Consider the following 16,392-nt stretch of genomic DNA (forward strand, 5'->3'; position numbering starts at 1 on the left):
CATACCTCCAATCAACTTACTAGTAGCAGAAAACTTAGGATAAATCTTATCCTTTATCGGACATGTGTGTTCGGGTAAGAATTCTCTAACACAAAAAATTCCTGATTTGTTGATATCAGATGCACGGAATAAAAAATCACAATTACATGATTTGCATATTAATGTGTAACTGCAAAAAAAATGATGTAATGTAATTTACAACATGTACAAAAAAATAATCTATATGTATTTTTTAAATACATATGTTGTAATAAAATTTAGCAAGAAATAAACAATAGATTTTACATACATGACAAACTTACCAGGTTTTACTTGATCTAACAGATCGTGATTAAAACTTCTCTCGAATCATGTAATCCTTCATCACAGATTTTTAACATCCTTTTCGAGATATAAACTTGTTCAACCTCAATATGTTTGTGATGTGGGTCCAAGATAATTACTTTAGTTGCGTCAATATCCAATACATCCAAACATTCATCTGAATTAGTAACTATCAATGCTCTTTCAGTACTTGTATTCATAACGTTACGCGCAGTGATAGATAGATTCATACTCGCAGCGTTACATATTGATGAACTAACGAATTCATTGAAACTATTCTTTTCTGAAACACTTATGTACAAGGGCAAATCACTCATTGCCTTTACATCCCTATTCTGCATAATGTAGACCTTCAAACCCATGTCATTACGTATACGTATTTTACCTTCAATATCTGTTAACTGATATTCAATTTGAATGCTTTTGCATGTCAAATCGACATCCATGTGCGAAACGTTTATGCTCAACAATATTGCTTCACTGATTTAATTTTTCTATTGTTGTTCAATGTTGTTCATACTACCAGTATGTTTAATGAGAACAGGTATGCTTTCCAAAGTCAAGATCCAGAACACTACAAAATATTAAATACAAATTAAATTATATAATATGTAATGCATACAATTAATAATTTATTTATACACAAACAAACAAAAAATTCCCACGAAAAATTATTTAGTTTAGTTTAGTTTCATACATAAATGACTAAAACAAAATCTTCGATATAGTAAATTAACCATACCTGTAATCTTCATAAAATACAGAGTTCATCAATGATATTCCAATCTCTCAATTGTTTTTTTTTAAATGTTTTTACCAGATGTATATGGAAACCGAGTTTTGAATTTCAAAATATTTATTAGCGGTTAAAGTAAAAAAAAAGTCATTAATGGTAAAGGTATCTGTTAATTGAATATTGCTTAAAATAAGGAACAGTTTAATCCCATAATTTGCTCTAACTAATTAGAGTTTAATAAAGAATATTTTAACATCTTTGTATATGTATTTTTATAGCAATCTTTTGCTAAAATATAAAATACATATTACTATTTTTTATAATTTTAAAATTATTACTATAAAAGTTATAATTATGACTCTGCAGGTGCTATTTCTAAAACCTTTTAAATTCACCAGAGTCCATAGAGAACATGGGGTTTCTCAGGCGGTCAAAGTGAGCACTAGTTTTTCTCACCCTGTATTTCTGTGTTGGCAATTTCATTTATTCTTTTACTTTGTCCCATTCTGGATACATCCTTCTACCCTTTGAGATCACAAGGATATATAATTGTATGACTAAAAATATTTGCAGTATTTGTTTTTGGTGCTTTCTATGTTATATAAATAAGTTGTTTGATTAGATACAAAGGTTATATACTAGTTCGATATATACATATATATTATACCTATTATATTCTGGTGATAATAAAAAAGTGTCCATGAAATGACTGTAAAGTTAATTTGATGGCAAGTATCATATTAAAGTTTAACTTTTAGATAATTCATAAAAATTTTGAAAGTTTGTATCAAAATAATATAAATAAATAAATAATACTAATTTAGTGGGAATATACTGATATGTTATAGTCTATATAAAGATATTAGTGATGATGGAAAGAGTCAGTAAAATAGTTGTTAGAAAAGTAACAATACGTCAAACCAAGATTGAGAATATTTTAAACAAAATTTAAAACTTGCCAAAGTTGTATAAAAATAAAGATTTTAAAATAGTACTACTAATATATATCGTCAGTATCACTTTTTTCATATCATTAGCAGGTAATTTTTACTATTATTACAAGTAGAATAATTTATAAATACTTTTTTATAAACTGAATATATATATATATAAAGTTATTCTCTTTATTTGATTTTACTTATCTAATAAAGATTTGACATATTTCTTAAGTAATAGTAAATAAAATTATAATTTTATTACATTATACTTTAAATATAATAGAATTTAATTTCTTAAAAAATAGATATAGTTAACAGTAAGCTTAAATTAAAAACTAAGTTATAAATTATCTCTTGAATTTTTTAAATGAAATCCATTCATATATCTTTACTTGATATTATTAACTTGACACGCACTTTAAAAATTAATAATTAATATGCGTAATTTCACGACATCACCTTAAAAATTAATAATTAATATGCGTAATTTCACGACATCACCTTGTGATATAGTAAATTTAACGATCTGAAAAATGTGTTTCATAATAAATAATACTTAATAGTAGTAAAGATAAAATAAATATAAAAAAATAAATTATATATTAACTTTTTAAAAAGAGCAAATATTATCGAATATTATTTTTAAAATAAAGAACAATTTATTTTAACATCGTGAATAACTAAAATTGAATGAGTGATTGTTTATAATGACGGAGCATAAAACTTAGTAGTTTTTTGGTAGAGTGTATAGGATTAGTATGAAATATTGTGTATTAATAATATTTACATTAGTTATATTTTTTTTATTTAGTATTTGATTTGGCGCATTAAAAATAACATGAATCGCATAATTTTTTTTTACAAAAATATCCTCCATAAATAGGATGGAAAGAATGTGAAGAAGATTTTGAGAGATAATTGCGACAAAAATATCCTCCATAATAAATGAGGGAGAGCTATTTATTTTGGTACCATTAAAAGAGTCAAAAGAGGCTCTCAAACTCCCAACATACCAAATTCCCTAAGCTGATCCCCCCTTCCCTCTTTTCTATTTTTTTTTTTTTAAAAAAAAAAAAAAAACTATTCTCTCTGCATATATATATATAAAGTTATTCTCTTTATTTGTTTTTACTTATCTAATATTGATTTGACATATTTCTCAAGTAATAGTAAATAAAATGATAATTTTATTATATCATACTTTAAATATAATAAATTTAACTTCTTAAAAAATAAATATAGTTAACAGTAAGCTTAAATTAAAAACTAAATTATAAATTATCTCTTGAAATTTTAAATGGAATAGTAAGTAAAAATTACTCCATTCATATATCTCTACTTGTTATTATTAACTTGACACGCACTTTAAAATATAATAATTAATATGCGTAGTTTCACGACATCACCTTATGATATAGTAAATTTAACGATCTGAAAAATGTGTTTCATTATAAATAATACTTAATAGTAGCAAAGGTAAAATAAATATAAAAAAACAAATTATATATTAACTTTTCAAATAGAGCAAATATTATTGAATATTATTTTTAAAATAATGAACAATTTATTTTAACATCGTGAATAACTAAAATTGAATGAATGATTGTTTATAATGACGGAGCATAAAACTTAATAGTCGTTTGGTAGAGTGTATAGGACTAATATGAAATATTGTGTATTAGTAATATTTACATTAGTTATATTTTTTCTATTTAGTATTTGATTTGGCGCATTAAAAATATCATGAATTGCATAATTTTTTTTATAAAAATATCCTCCATAAATAGGATGGAAAGAATGTAAAGAAGATTTTGATGGATTCTTGTGACAAAAATATTCTCCATAAATAGGATTGAAAAAATGTGAAGAAGATTTTGAGGGATTTTTGAGACAAAAATATCCTCCATAATAAATGAGGGAGCACTAGTTATTTTGGTACTATTTAAAGAGTCAAAAGAGCCTCTCAAACTCACAACATATCAAATTCCCTAAGCTGATCCTCCCTTCCCTCTTTTCTATTTCTTTACAAAATAAAAAATAAAAAACTATTCTCTCTGCATATATGCATATATAAAAATATACATATAAGTTTTTCTGTTGAAGTCATTGTTGTTCATCATTTGATAGAAGAATTAATTTTCATCTAACAAATTAAAGAAGCATATATATGGATGGTTCATCAGCAGCAGCTGCTGCACGTAGCAAAAATACCACCACTACTCCTTCAAGAAACCACCCAACAACCGCCGTCAAGAACCACCGCCGCGTGGCAGCCGTCGACGATCCGATCGAATGCACAGGCAAATTCTGCATGTCATGTACAGCTGGCGTCGTCGCCGATTGCGTCGCATTATGTTGCTGTCCGTGTGCAGTAATTGACATTTTAGCCCTTGCATTTCTCAAAATGCCATGGACTATGGTGAGAAAATGTTTTGGGAAAGGTAAAAAAATGGGAAAGAAGAAGGAAAAGGAGAGAAGTTACAGTTACCGTGACTGTGTTACGTATGATTTGGATAGTATAGATGGAAGAATTTCAACAAGATCAGTTATAGATGAAGATATTATTATTACAGCAAATGAGAAGGAGTCATTGGGAATTGTTATTGCAGAACAAGACAAAAATAATATTAGTTCTAATAAGTTTGACAATGCAGAAGAGTTTTGGTTAGACTTGTATGAACAAGTTGGTCATTTGGGATTTGGCAGAGTTTCTTACACTGGAATTCCAACTCAAGGTAACAGTGGGTAATTTTTTTTTACTGTTGTTTGGATTTACGCGAAGTAAACTTGAGATTTTCAAGATATGGATTTTGAGATGGAGTACTACTTACTATATATGGGAGAATCATGTATAGTGAAGGGGAAAAGAGCAAATTAGCAAGCTCGATTAGAATATTTTGGGTTTTGAACTGTAAAAAACCACCAATTTGTTTCTTGTGTTTGTGAAATGTACAGTTTATTGCTACTACTATTAGTTACTGTGTCCTTTTCTTTATCACAGATTTTGTTAACTTGTTCTTAATATCCAAGGATGGGGTATGGAATAATTGCATAACATGATTCTGTTTTTCATATATATATATATATACACCAATCTGCGAAAAGTATTTTTATATCGTCAAGTTAACTTTATTTGTCATAGCATGTAATTTATCTTATTTTTATTTTTAAAAACTAAATCACTCTCATATTTTTAAAAAGTTTACTTATAAATATTGTCGACATGAAAGAGATAACGTACTTTATACTAATTAACAACAATGAAAACTCGAATAATTGTACATTCACTCTGCAGAATTTGCAATCTATATAACTAAAATTTGTAAATCAATTGGCTATGGATTGCACCTACCGGATCAAATCAATATAATAACAAGTTTTAACTCATAATATTACAAGAGACGTGTGGCCCTCTTACATTATTAGTGCTAAATTTTTTTAATTTTTTTTTTTAATTTAATCACGGAGGGACAGGAGAATACCAGCAACCAAGGATAAAGTTGTTTTTTCTTTTCCAGATCATTGTTTTTTTCTCTGTGTTTTCATGTTTATTCGAGTCTCTTCTTCACGTTTCTGTGATTGAGGGGACAACCAAATAATTAAGTGGTCATAGTCCTAAATAGTAAATCTCATGAAGTTGAATATTTAGCGTTCTAATCATTTTGGTCCTATTAAACCCTCCTTGCCCCCTCCTAGTCCCTTGTAAACAATTGTGAAAAGAAACAGTAGTAATCTTTAGCAATCAAAATTATGCTCAGAGGCTGGACATAAGTTCTTTAGAAATTGAAGTCATGCCCGGGTGTACAACATATGGAACATTATGACACAAAAAAGTAAACTTAAGGCAGCGAAAAAGTTTGTCACGAAGGGGGAAAATTAAAAGACCAGGGCAAGAGAGCAAATGATCCCAAGTCCTCCCCTCTACGATTCACTTTCTTTAACCAAATTCGTTCAACTACAATTTTAATTAAATTTAGACCAAAATCCACGACTTGTATGAAATTTCTGATATATTGGAACATTTTTTTGTCATTGTAATACTGTGCATCAAAAGAACATTTGTGAGCACGACTATCTACTGAAATAATCTTTACAAAATGTCTCATAAACTTGTTTAATGGAAACTGGGATTATATCCAGTCAAGATCCAAAACCAATGTGGCCCTGATGGAATTATAATTGATGTGGGCTTTAGCAGCCTCATAGGTCCAAATTCTAATCACTGTTTGACCCATACATACGAAAAAAAAATGAGCGATGTTAATGTTAAACTTGCCGAATGTCCGCTGACAACATAACGGCCATGGTTCAGTGGGGTTTGAAAGCAGTCTAGGACGAGTCAAACTGGTTCAGTTACAACAGATGACGGTCCTTACCGCTAAATGACCAACCATAATTGATATATATTTATAACTGCTTAAAACTTGGAGCTTCGAGCATCTTTTAGGAAGACAATAGGTTTCCTCAGTATCTGTGCTTGGTAGTCTGGCTAGCAAAACACCAAGATTGTTCTTGGCTTCGCACAGATGCATCCTCTCAGAGATATTGTTGATTTAGAGACAACTTATGCAGAAGTGATACAGCAAAGTTTACAATGCTCGATCCATAAACAGGCCAGTTTCCGTAAAATTAAACTCTCTGAATGTGGAAATAGTAGACTAAGCAACTGACACAGAAAACAAGTGTATTGCTGCATTCAGCAAGCGATACAAGCCTAAGTTGCTCGGACTCTTCAAAAAGGTATACGGGTGCGTGTCGGATCCTCCAAAAACAGTGTATTTTGAAGGACCCAACACAGGTGCAGTAACATTTTTGGAGAGTCCAAGCATCATAGATACAAGCTACTATCTCTAAGTAGCACTTCGGCAGATATACCTCGACAAAAATATTCATTAGTGCAGAAAATGAGAGCAATTTTACTTCCATTTTTTTGGTTGGTGGGTGGGGAATTCAGGTAACTCTCAACACCACACTGATCAAAGTAAATGCAGCTGTATAGTAACTAGAGCAAATCAATTGTACAGCGCTACCATTGTATGCTCCTACTTCATACATGAACCTAAGAGAAGTCAATTAAGTATCCTAATCAACAAAACCTGGACAATCTAACACTATCAACAAACGGAGAACACGACAAGTTGAAGCAACCAGCTTCACATCCTAGTATCCCCTATGGGTTTGTTGATGTCACCTCGCTTACCTTCTCCAGCAAGCCTTTGATCTCACCTTCCAACTCTGATTTCTCCACGGCTGAAATCTTACCTTTACATCTTTCCAGGATTGAGGACATCGCCTTCAGCTTCTGCTGGATTAATTGTACATCTGACTTCTTCCCCTTACAGGCTTTCAGTGAGGAAAGTGGAAGATCAGAGTTGGAGGGATAACTGAGAGTAAAATTCACATTAGCAGCACCAAAAGGACTTTGCCTCACGGATGCATTGAAGGCCTTTACAGCATCTGAACCGCGACTGTAGACGATTAGTACAGCATTTGAATCACGTAAAAATTTTGTTTCCTTTTCATCCAGTTCCCCAAACTTGTTATATATCTGGATGATTTCATCTTCTGATGGCAAAGAAACATCAGTAGAAAATGTAACCCTCAGAATTGCGGATGAAGTTTCTCTACCATCTCCTTCAATTTTTGCTCCCTGATTAGAAGGCCCAGGTGCTTTACTGAGTTTAGTCCTCCTTTTCTTTGCAAGAGAAGGAACTGACCCTAGTTCCACAGATTTTCTCTTCTTTCCAGTTTTCACTTTATTGTATAGTTTGTAGTTTGAACCATCAAGATATACTGAGTTTCTGAAACTGGAAATGAAACCTTTGGCCTTCTCAAGAGATCCATTCCTCAATAAACGAGGGTTGAGAGCAGTAGACTGAACCTCAGACAGTACCTCGTTCACCGATGAATTAATATCCATGGTGCCGAAAATCATAGAGCTTTGCTTTTCAATCTGAGAACTCTTGTCAACATCATCTAACTGTTCAGCTTTTTTCTCCTTGACTGTCTCATCGCCATGGTTTGCATCAGGAGAAGACAAAAGAAGCCGAGCAGCCTTTGTCACACGTTCGCCCATTCTGCTAATAGCAGAAATTTTCTGAGATTCTTCTTCCAATTCTCTCTTAAAGGTTGACTTTCCTGCATTCCACCTAGGGGTCACAGTATAAGGAGGTGACAAATATTTGCTTTTCTTTCTTTCCCTTGATAAAGGGCTCGCATTCATGTCCAGCTGACCACTGAGTGCATCACGGTCAGGAATTGAAACAGTAAGTTTCTTTGTTTTTTCCGAGTCAGTGCTACCACCAGACTTCTTGCTGACCCCCTTAGAGCTTTTTTCATCAACACTCTTAGAGCCGCTACCAGACTTCTTCCTTTTCTTCTCAGATGTTTCTACTGACGAAGGTGTAGAATCTCCTATGGTTGTCTTCTTAGCTTTGGTCTTGACATTCTCGCCCATAAGCTCAGCAACACTTTTCAGCTTCGTTTTGTCAGAAATCTTCTCACAAACAGTCAGAGGAAACTTTGCAGAGACGGAATTGGGAGTTTCTTCTTCTGGTGGACCATGTATAGGAACCTCAATAGGTATGCTGAAGTCATTTGCATCAACACCTTGATCCTTCTTCTTGTCCTCAAGGCCTTCAACTGGCAGGGGTTCACAGCATAAAGCCAAGGGGCGTCCACATTTAGCACGATAAAAAGCAGAGAGACAACTTCTTAAGACAGAACACTCAAGTATATTGGAATTAGCGTTGATTTTTGCATGTCGATGTAGACTTTTAAGTATTTCAGCAGGTTCATACTGACAAAGTAGAAGTCTAACTGTTTCTCCTTCAGGCACTTGAACACCTTTTCTAATTCCGGCATTAACTGCTAATGGCCAAATAAGTCCATCATGACTCTCTTTGGAGATGCATTGGCAAGTAATGCACAACTCTACAAGTACATTAATTTCCTCCAGGGCCTTTTCAACAGCATATAAGAAGCTCTTGGAAGTGCTTTGCTTCGACATATTTTGAAAGTTGTCCACAAAAGGTACCAACTGTGAAGGAGGGCACCAAGAAAACGAGCCATCTCCAAAGTATGCCACTAGCAATCGACCTGACTGATTATACTTCATAGCAAAATCTGAGGCACTAGAAGCATCATAAACACGCCCTGGCCACCATGGATGACTCTTAATCTTGCCCCACACAAAGTCACCAACTTTATACACATGTTTTACAGTAGAATTATCCTCTGTAATTTCCACATCAACCGCATCAACCATCTCATCATCCGTATTATCATCCCCATTCTCCTCTCCGCTCATTCCCTCAACAAAATCTCCACGTCCTAGTTCCACTTCAGCCCCTTGACTAGCACCCTCACTCCCGCTTCTGTCGACATTTTCCAATGACCCATGAACTTCCACCAAAAGAGAAATTCCATCACCATCGACACCATTTCCAACTTCCGGACTCTCCTGCTCGATAATAACACCAGTATCCACATTTCCATTATCACCAGAAACCCTAGGCCCCTCATCAGGTAACCCAGGTCCAGGACCAGTACCACCAGTATCAGCCATTAGGGTTTCAGAATCAACTGCTTCAGCTGGGATTTTGTTCTTCTCTACGTTTTCGTCACTCGACATACCCAAAAACACTAAAATTTCTGCAAAAATGAAGAAAAATCAAAACACCTTAGCTCAGAAAAAAGATTCCAAAATTACATAAAACACACAATCACATACACAAAAATAAAGCACCATAAAGAAACGGACAAAACAATCAAAGAATAAAATTTCAATAAACCTAGGGTTTCGGGTTCCATTTTTTGCAGTCCTGAAAAGGCATGTATACGAACACGATAACATAACAGGGAAAACAATCGAAAAAGAAAAAAAAAAAAGAAGAAGAAGATGACTACGATATACCACAACAACATACACTATAATCACACAAGTGTGGTGTAAAATATACGCAGACCGTAAACTACCTCATAGAATTAAAAAGATCATTTTCGATAGACCCTGATATTAAATAAAAGGAAAAAAAAAAAAACACAAAGGGAGAAAGGTAACGTACCAGAACAGAAGGGAATTCGCAGAGTTGTAAAATGAAAATTGTAGAAATCGCAGAGAGAGTATATAGGGGGTGTGCCTTTGTTTTGGACAAATATGTACATGTACTACGGGACTATTTGTTTCTATAAACAGTCAAGAAGAGAGCTGGACGGTTGAGATGTAATATATTCAGGATTGTTTCATTAACTCTTTGAAACGAAAGTGAGAGTGAGGTGGACGGTCGAGATGTAACGTATGAAATGAAAGGACTTCTAAATAAAAATTTCCAGGGATGTACGCGGTAATTTTTGGGAATCTTCTTGAATTTTGAATCATCTACTATTTACCGCTCTCTTTCCCTCCTTTTTTTTTTTTTTGGGGGTGGGGAGTGGGGGGGTCCAAGCTTGTGATATGTTGTAAAATGAAGATTGAAGAAGTGCCTGTTGTAACTTGGAAAACTAGAAGAATAATTCTATGTAATTTGAGGTAATTTAGGTCCCGTTTGGCCATTAAAATTATAATTTATTAGAGTTGGAGTTGAACTTTATCATGATTTTCATCCTTTTTAATAAATTCTATTGTTAATTGAAATAACATCTTTTCAAGTAAATGCTATATTCATTTATGGACCAATTAATTTAAACTTACGTTGTGCAAGTTTCACAAATTTTGTTGATCTATGTTTTGGTTTTTAATACCCTGTTGTTAGATTTTGAACCTCCACATAAACATCACTTTTGGGTCTTAAAATCAAAACATTTGATACTATATTTAATATATAATAATTCGAACTCCTTATACATCAATAAAAATTTCATATAAATATTTATATCTTTTATATTTTCAATTGTATAAGGAATCAAGCCGGCTAGTTCTAAACCATACACAAATATATTATCAAATAACAAATGATATTTTCAACTCATGAAATTAAAAGAAGAAATATCACAATCAACACATTTATGCCGATCATTAAAAAAAAAAATCAAGTTAGATATATCAATTACAATACTAGTATAATAACTTTTACATTTATATGTAAATTGTTTTTTATTTCGAAAGTTTCATCAGATTTAGTTATTTACTACTATTATATAGTATTAAAATTTCTTAGTTTGAATTTCAAATTGACTTTTCTACTGTTTCAATTCAATTACCAGCAAATACATATCCTAAATTTAAAAAACAAAGCCTACTAAGGATCTCATCTGTAATGCAACAGATAATAGTGTCTCATTACTCATATAAATTGATGTTAATGTGTGACAAATTGACCATTTCAATTCTAATCATATTGGAATTTGCAATTCTATCTGCAAAATGGAAGATCTAAATTATTCCGTTTTATTTTCACTACTAAATAACTGGTGGACATTTGTAAAGAAGTTCATACTCTCATACTGTCCAAGAAGATGCTTTTCTTGTCTTTTTTCATTCATCTTTTCATTAGGAAATCATGAACTTTTTACGCTTTTAAGGTAACTTTAGAACCACAAGAGCATGGATACTGAAGCAGGGCATTTGGTCTAGTGGTATGATTCTCGCTTTGGGTGCGAGAGGTCCCGAGTTCGATTCTCGGAATGCCCCTTTTTTGTCCTTTTTAGGAAAAAGTGTGATGGCCTATTACACACTTCTACTACGTAAAAGTGAATTTATACTTGTACTACGTAATCCAGGAGTTAAATTAAAGCAAAAAAAAATTAAGAATGCCCCTTTTTTGTCCTTTTTAGGAAAAAGTGTGATGGCCTATTACACACTTCTACTACGTAAAAATGAATTTATACTTGTACTACGTAATCCAGGAGTTAAATTAAAGCAAAAAAAAATTAAGAAAAACGAACATCACTTCTTCTTTGTGCATTATTCATGGATAACCTTTCCTATTTTTTTTTATTCTTCTTTGTGACATTAATCTTCTCTTCTCTAACTTTTTTCTTATCAAAACCACTTCATTTCTTTTACTAATCAACTTTTTATTTTCATCATTCTTTATCTCGAGCTTGAACGAAATTCACAATGCTGAGGAACTTGATGATTGGTTGATAAAATTGATGGTGGTGTGTCTTTAATTTCTTATAATTGACAATGAAGTTGCTGACAATTTTGCTGATGAATGTTGGGTTGACGTTTATGGGTGTGATTATTTTCAATGGTGACGATGATAATGGATCTAGTGGTGAATGATTTAGCAAAGCAATTTGGGGTGAAAAGAAATTTTTGTTATAACTATTGTTGCGAATTTCAATATTGACAGTGTATGATGGTTTAATTTCGATAAACATTAAAATTTATTGACGTGGTGTGATTTTTATGTGAATTTAATTGCGGGTGTTGAATTTGTGCAATGGTTCTTTGTAATTTTTGATGATAAAAATAATTGTGATATGATTTCAACGAAGAGTTTGGTATGGGTGTTAAATTTTGTGGTAAATCTTTAAAACTTTTAGTGGTAAAAATGATGGTGATAGATTTCGACTTTGGTTATGGCTGTTGAATTTTGTGGTGGCTCTTTGAAAATTTTAGTGGTAACAATGGTGGTGATATGATCCGACTTGTAATTTTTTATGGTAGCAGTGGTGGTGGGGTGATTCCAATGGTGAATTTGGTTGTTGTTGGTGATGATGATATGAGTTTAGTGACGATGCGGTAATGGTGGTGGTTTAATGATGGGCTTTGAAGATGGATAGGGAAGAAGAAGAAATTGGGATGACTTGGACTTTTTTTTTTTGGAAATCTGATGTAAAAACTGACGTGCCAGTGACATTTTGATGAAATGTGCGCGAGTGTGTAACACCTTCCATCGTGTGACTGGTTCTATGTGCGTCAGGGTGGAAATAAATTTACTTGTAAATAGTATAGGTGTGTAATAGGTCATCTAATAGTTTAGATATGGCTTCGACTTTTCGAATATAGTTTAGGGTGGAAACAATGACTTTTCCCTTGTTTTTATTATAAGGTACTCCCTTCGTTTTTATTTTACTTAACAAGTTTATCATGTTCCTTCCATTTTACTTGGCAAGTTTGTCATGTTCTTTCAATATTACCCTGGATCATATAAATAAATCCGTGATAACTTTTTTTCTTAAGCAGAGTATCAAGTCAATAAGGGCAAGTGAAACGGAACGGAGAGAGTAGAAGGTTAGTAGGCAAGGAGGGTATTATGTTGCCTTTAGAAGGTCTAGGATTGTTGGTATTTGTTATAGTATTAGTCACATCCTTGTAGTTTTTGCTTTTGATATCCATCGTCCTATGTTGTTTATTGCGTTTCGATCAACTTCTTATTTTACTATTGTTATTGTTCCTTTCATGTAGGCTTTGCACGGGTTTCCTTATTAATTACTATGCTTTCTTCACTGTTTTTTCTTCTTGTACTTAATTGGATTTTATTGCAATCGGGTTAAGGATCTCTTGAAAACAGTCTCTCTTCCTTCATGAGATAATAAGAAAGTCTGCATACAATCTACCCTTCACAGACCCCACTTGTGGGAATTTACTTGGTATGGTGTTGCTATTCTCTCTATATTTAGGAACGATTAAGAGAATTTAACACCCGATCTTATGGGTGGGCGTTCGTTTCTTTGGTTTTTGATTTTTCAATGTTGTGCACAAGATATCGAATCACGTAATTTGGTTTAATATTTTTCAAGTTTGATTTAATTTGTTTTTAAAAGTCATTATTGTCGAAGGTCCAATTAAATTTCTTCTTATCAACTCTCTTTTTTTACTTTTACTTGTCACATTTTATTTATGAGAAAGTGACATTTTACTTTAACCAACAATTTAAGATGCATATTTGCATCATATTAATATGAGAAAGATTGAAATTTAATCTAAATTATTAAATTAATTTAGCAAGAGAATTCAGTTATTAGATATACTTGTATACAATTTTCTAAAATCAAAGTTTTTTTGCCCGTGTTTGTTTATGGTTCTGCATCATTTGTGATTGTTCCAGTTTTAGATTGTAATAGTGTGTGTGTTTCTGTGCGTTTATATTTGTTTTCAGTTCTTTTCATGCAGAGGCTACTATCTAAGATAGTTGCTTCATAACTCCATGTTTGCAAGAATGTCATTCTATGCCTGAATTTTGTTTCTGAAATTATTGCTTCTTATGCTGACCAATCTCAAGAATAGACAACATTTGCTATTTTGTTCTCTTTTTCTTTCTTTCATAGTTTCATGCCTCAGCTGCATTTATTTTGAGCCGAAGGTCTATCTGAAACAATTTCTCTGTATCCCACAAAGGTAGAGTGTGAAGGTATGCATGCGTACATCTTTATCTCTCCACAAACGTAGAGGAATAGGGAAGGTATGCCTCGATTACTTTCATATTTCATGCCTCACTGGGTTTGTTGTTGTTCTGTATATTGTGAGTTAAGCTATGAGTTAGATAGTCATATTTTGGTTAATGTTTGTGAAAATAAGTTGATGATTCAGTGCAATGCAATCAACTACTGAATCATAATGTGTAACCAAACATGTTATTCTTAGTTCTAAAAACAGGCCTCCTACTATCGAGCAGATACTAACTTTTATGAATGAATGAATTGGCTAGACTTGAAAAATGCAAAAATAATTTGTACGAATTATACATTTCAATTTTCTTCAGCTTGGCTCTATACACCATACGCCAGAGTTTTTCTAAGATTTGGAAAAATCTTTAGTAAAGGCGTGACTTAAACCAACTTGGGACATAGAAGTTTTTCAACTACGATTACAACTAATACAACCTTGAGGAATCGATACCAGTGTAATAAGTTTCCAGCTTGGTGCTATCAGAGACGAAGTCGGGATTTCAAGTAAGGGGGTTTAATATTCAAAGAAAACTAAATCGAAAGGGGTTCAATACCTACTATAATCACATAAAAAATAATTTTAATCATATATAAATAGTATATTTTTCTGTCGAAAGGGTTGGGATGAACCCCCTAAAGAGTACTGGCTCCGCCTCTGGGTGCTATTTTGAGCCAACTTGCGCACACGTATACTATTTTTCTCTACCAGCACAGGACTCTCCCATCACTGTTTACGCAATGAGAAGAAAGCACCTATATATCTCATTGTTCTCTTCCTACTTTATTGAACAGAAGGCCACTCTAAAGGGCACAAACATCTTGCCGTGCTTCATTAAAATATCCACAGGTGATTCAAGGATGATACTATTAAAGTCTTTGATTTAGGTACTCAAAGTCTTAAGGCTTCAAAAATTTTTAATTGTTAAACTTATGATTTTCTTTTCTGTTTGACCATATTGAATATAGTTTTTTAGGAAAAGGTAGAAAATCTATGCATAAATAAAAAGAGAAAATAGCCAAAAGCTCCCTCAACCTTTACTCCAAATCTTAACTACACACTTATACTTTGGAGGGGTCCTATGACTATCCTGAACATATTTAGAGTGGAATATTTACACTCTAAAGGCTTATGTGGCAAAGAGAGTGTATGTCACTCTCTTTGAGAGGGTGAGTAATCCAAAAATATTTAAAAAGGTATTTTTTACATTTCTTTTTAATATAAAAATACACACACACACACACACATATATATAATTTTTATTTTATTTTCTTTCTTCATCACGATCCTCAAAATACTCTCTCTCATAAAAAGCTTCAAAAACTCTTCAATGACTATCATGGCCAATCTCTTTATCTTCCTCATCTCTATTTATGTCGGAATCTAAATCACATTTTCAATACTTCTATCAGTTTCATCTTCTCACTATTAATTTCTCAATTACCATTTCTGTCTCTACCAATTTCATTTTTGTTCCAAATTTCAAAATGAAAATCAACATTCAACACAACAATCAATACTTGCAATAATTATTACCAAAAGAAATAAAACAAAAGATAATATGACGACCGGCGAGCTCATCGACGATCGGAAGATCTCAGTCAATTTTTCGGCGAGTTCACAAATGAATTCCGGTTGGTTCATTTTCAGAAAAAAGAAATCAAGAAAGGATATTCATTCACCGAAACTAACAAGAAAACCAACCACTTTTTCCATTAAAAAAATGGTTGGAGCAGTTCACCAAAAAATGATTGGAGCAGTTCACAAAAAATGGTGTTTGTGTGTTTTCAACCGGCGAGTTCACCAACGAATTTGATATTTGTGTGTGTTTCTAAATTTTTAAGGTGGAGAGGTTGGAGCAGACAAGAAAACCAACACTTTTTACACTTTTTGATTTCATTTTTTTCTTGAAGATGTTAGCTTTTCTCTTTCTCTCTTTGTACAATTCATTGAAATTTTTTTTTTTTACCGGAAACTGAAAGCAACGACAAGGATTATGGAGGAGGGAAAAAGAAGGATAATATATATATATATATATATATATATATATATATATA

General features: G+C 32.5%; 2 protein-coding genes and 1 non-coding gene across 4 annotated transcripts; 2 read left to right on the forward strand and 1 right to left on the reverse strand.

Annotated features, from left to right (window-relative positions):
- Positions 1–3,891: 3,891 nt before the first annotated feature.
- Positions 3,892–5,057, forward strand: LOC107861478. The gene has a single exon (XM_016706813.2). It carries the CDS (start codon positions 4,166–4,168, stop codon positions 4,745–4,747), a length of 582 nt encoding a protein of 193 aa, XP_016562299.1. The 5' UTR covers positions 3,892–4,165; the 3' UTR covers positions 4,748–5,057.
- Positions 5,058–6,971: 1,914 nt separating this feature from the next.
- On the reverse strand, positions 6,972–10,218 carry LOC107860649 (PWWP domain-containing protein 6). Of its 2 annotated transcripts, none has more exons than XM_016706076.2 (2): positions 10,065–10,218; positions 6,972–9,651 (listed from the first exon to the last, which is right to left on the reverse strand). In XM_016706076.2, the coding sequence occupies exons 1-2, from the start codon at positions 10,162–10,164 to the stop codon at positions 7,169–7,171; spliced, it is 2,583 nt and encodes an 860-aa protein (XP_016561562.1). In that variant the 5' UTR covers positions 10,165–10,218; the 3' UTR covers positions 6,972–7,168. The 2 variants fall into 2 exon arrangements, with proteins under 2 accessions (XP_016561562.1, XP_047263551.1); XM_047407595.1 differs by lacking the exon at positions 10,065–10,218 and adding an exon at positions 9,792–9,952.
- Positions 10,219–11,557: 1,339 nt separating this feature from the next.
- Positions 11,558–11,629, forward strand: TRNAP-UGG. Its single transcript has one exon. It is a non-coding gene; the product is annotated as a tRNA-Pro (tRNA).
- The last annotated feature ends 4,763 nt before the right edge of the window (positions 11,630–16,392 follow it).

Source organism: Capsicum annuum, chromosome 2 (assembly GCF_002878395.1).
Source record: "Capsicum annuum cultivar UCD-10X-F1 chromosome 2, UCD10Xv1.1, whole genome shotgun sequence".
In the NCBI taxonomy this organism is placed as follows: Eukaryota; Viridiplantae; Streptophyta; class Magnoliopsida; order Solanales; family Solanaceae; genus Capsicum; species Capsicum annuum.

Excerpts from the sequence above, each read along its gene's own strand:
- LOC107860649 (XM_047407595.1), bottom strand. The coding sequence starts at position 9,924 with ATGTTGTTGTGGTATATCGTAGTCATCTTCTTCTTCTTTTTTTTTTTT. Across the intron at positions 9,652-9,791 it reads AATGGAACCCGAAACCCTAG|AAATTTTAGTGTTTTTGGGT; the intron begins GTTTATTGAAAT and ends TCATTTTTGCAG.
- LOC107861478 (XM_016706813.2), top strand. The coding sequence starts at position 4,166 with ATGGATGGTTCATCAGCAGCAGCTGCTGCACGTAGCAAAAATACCACC.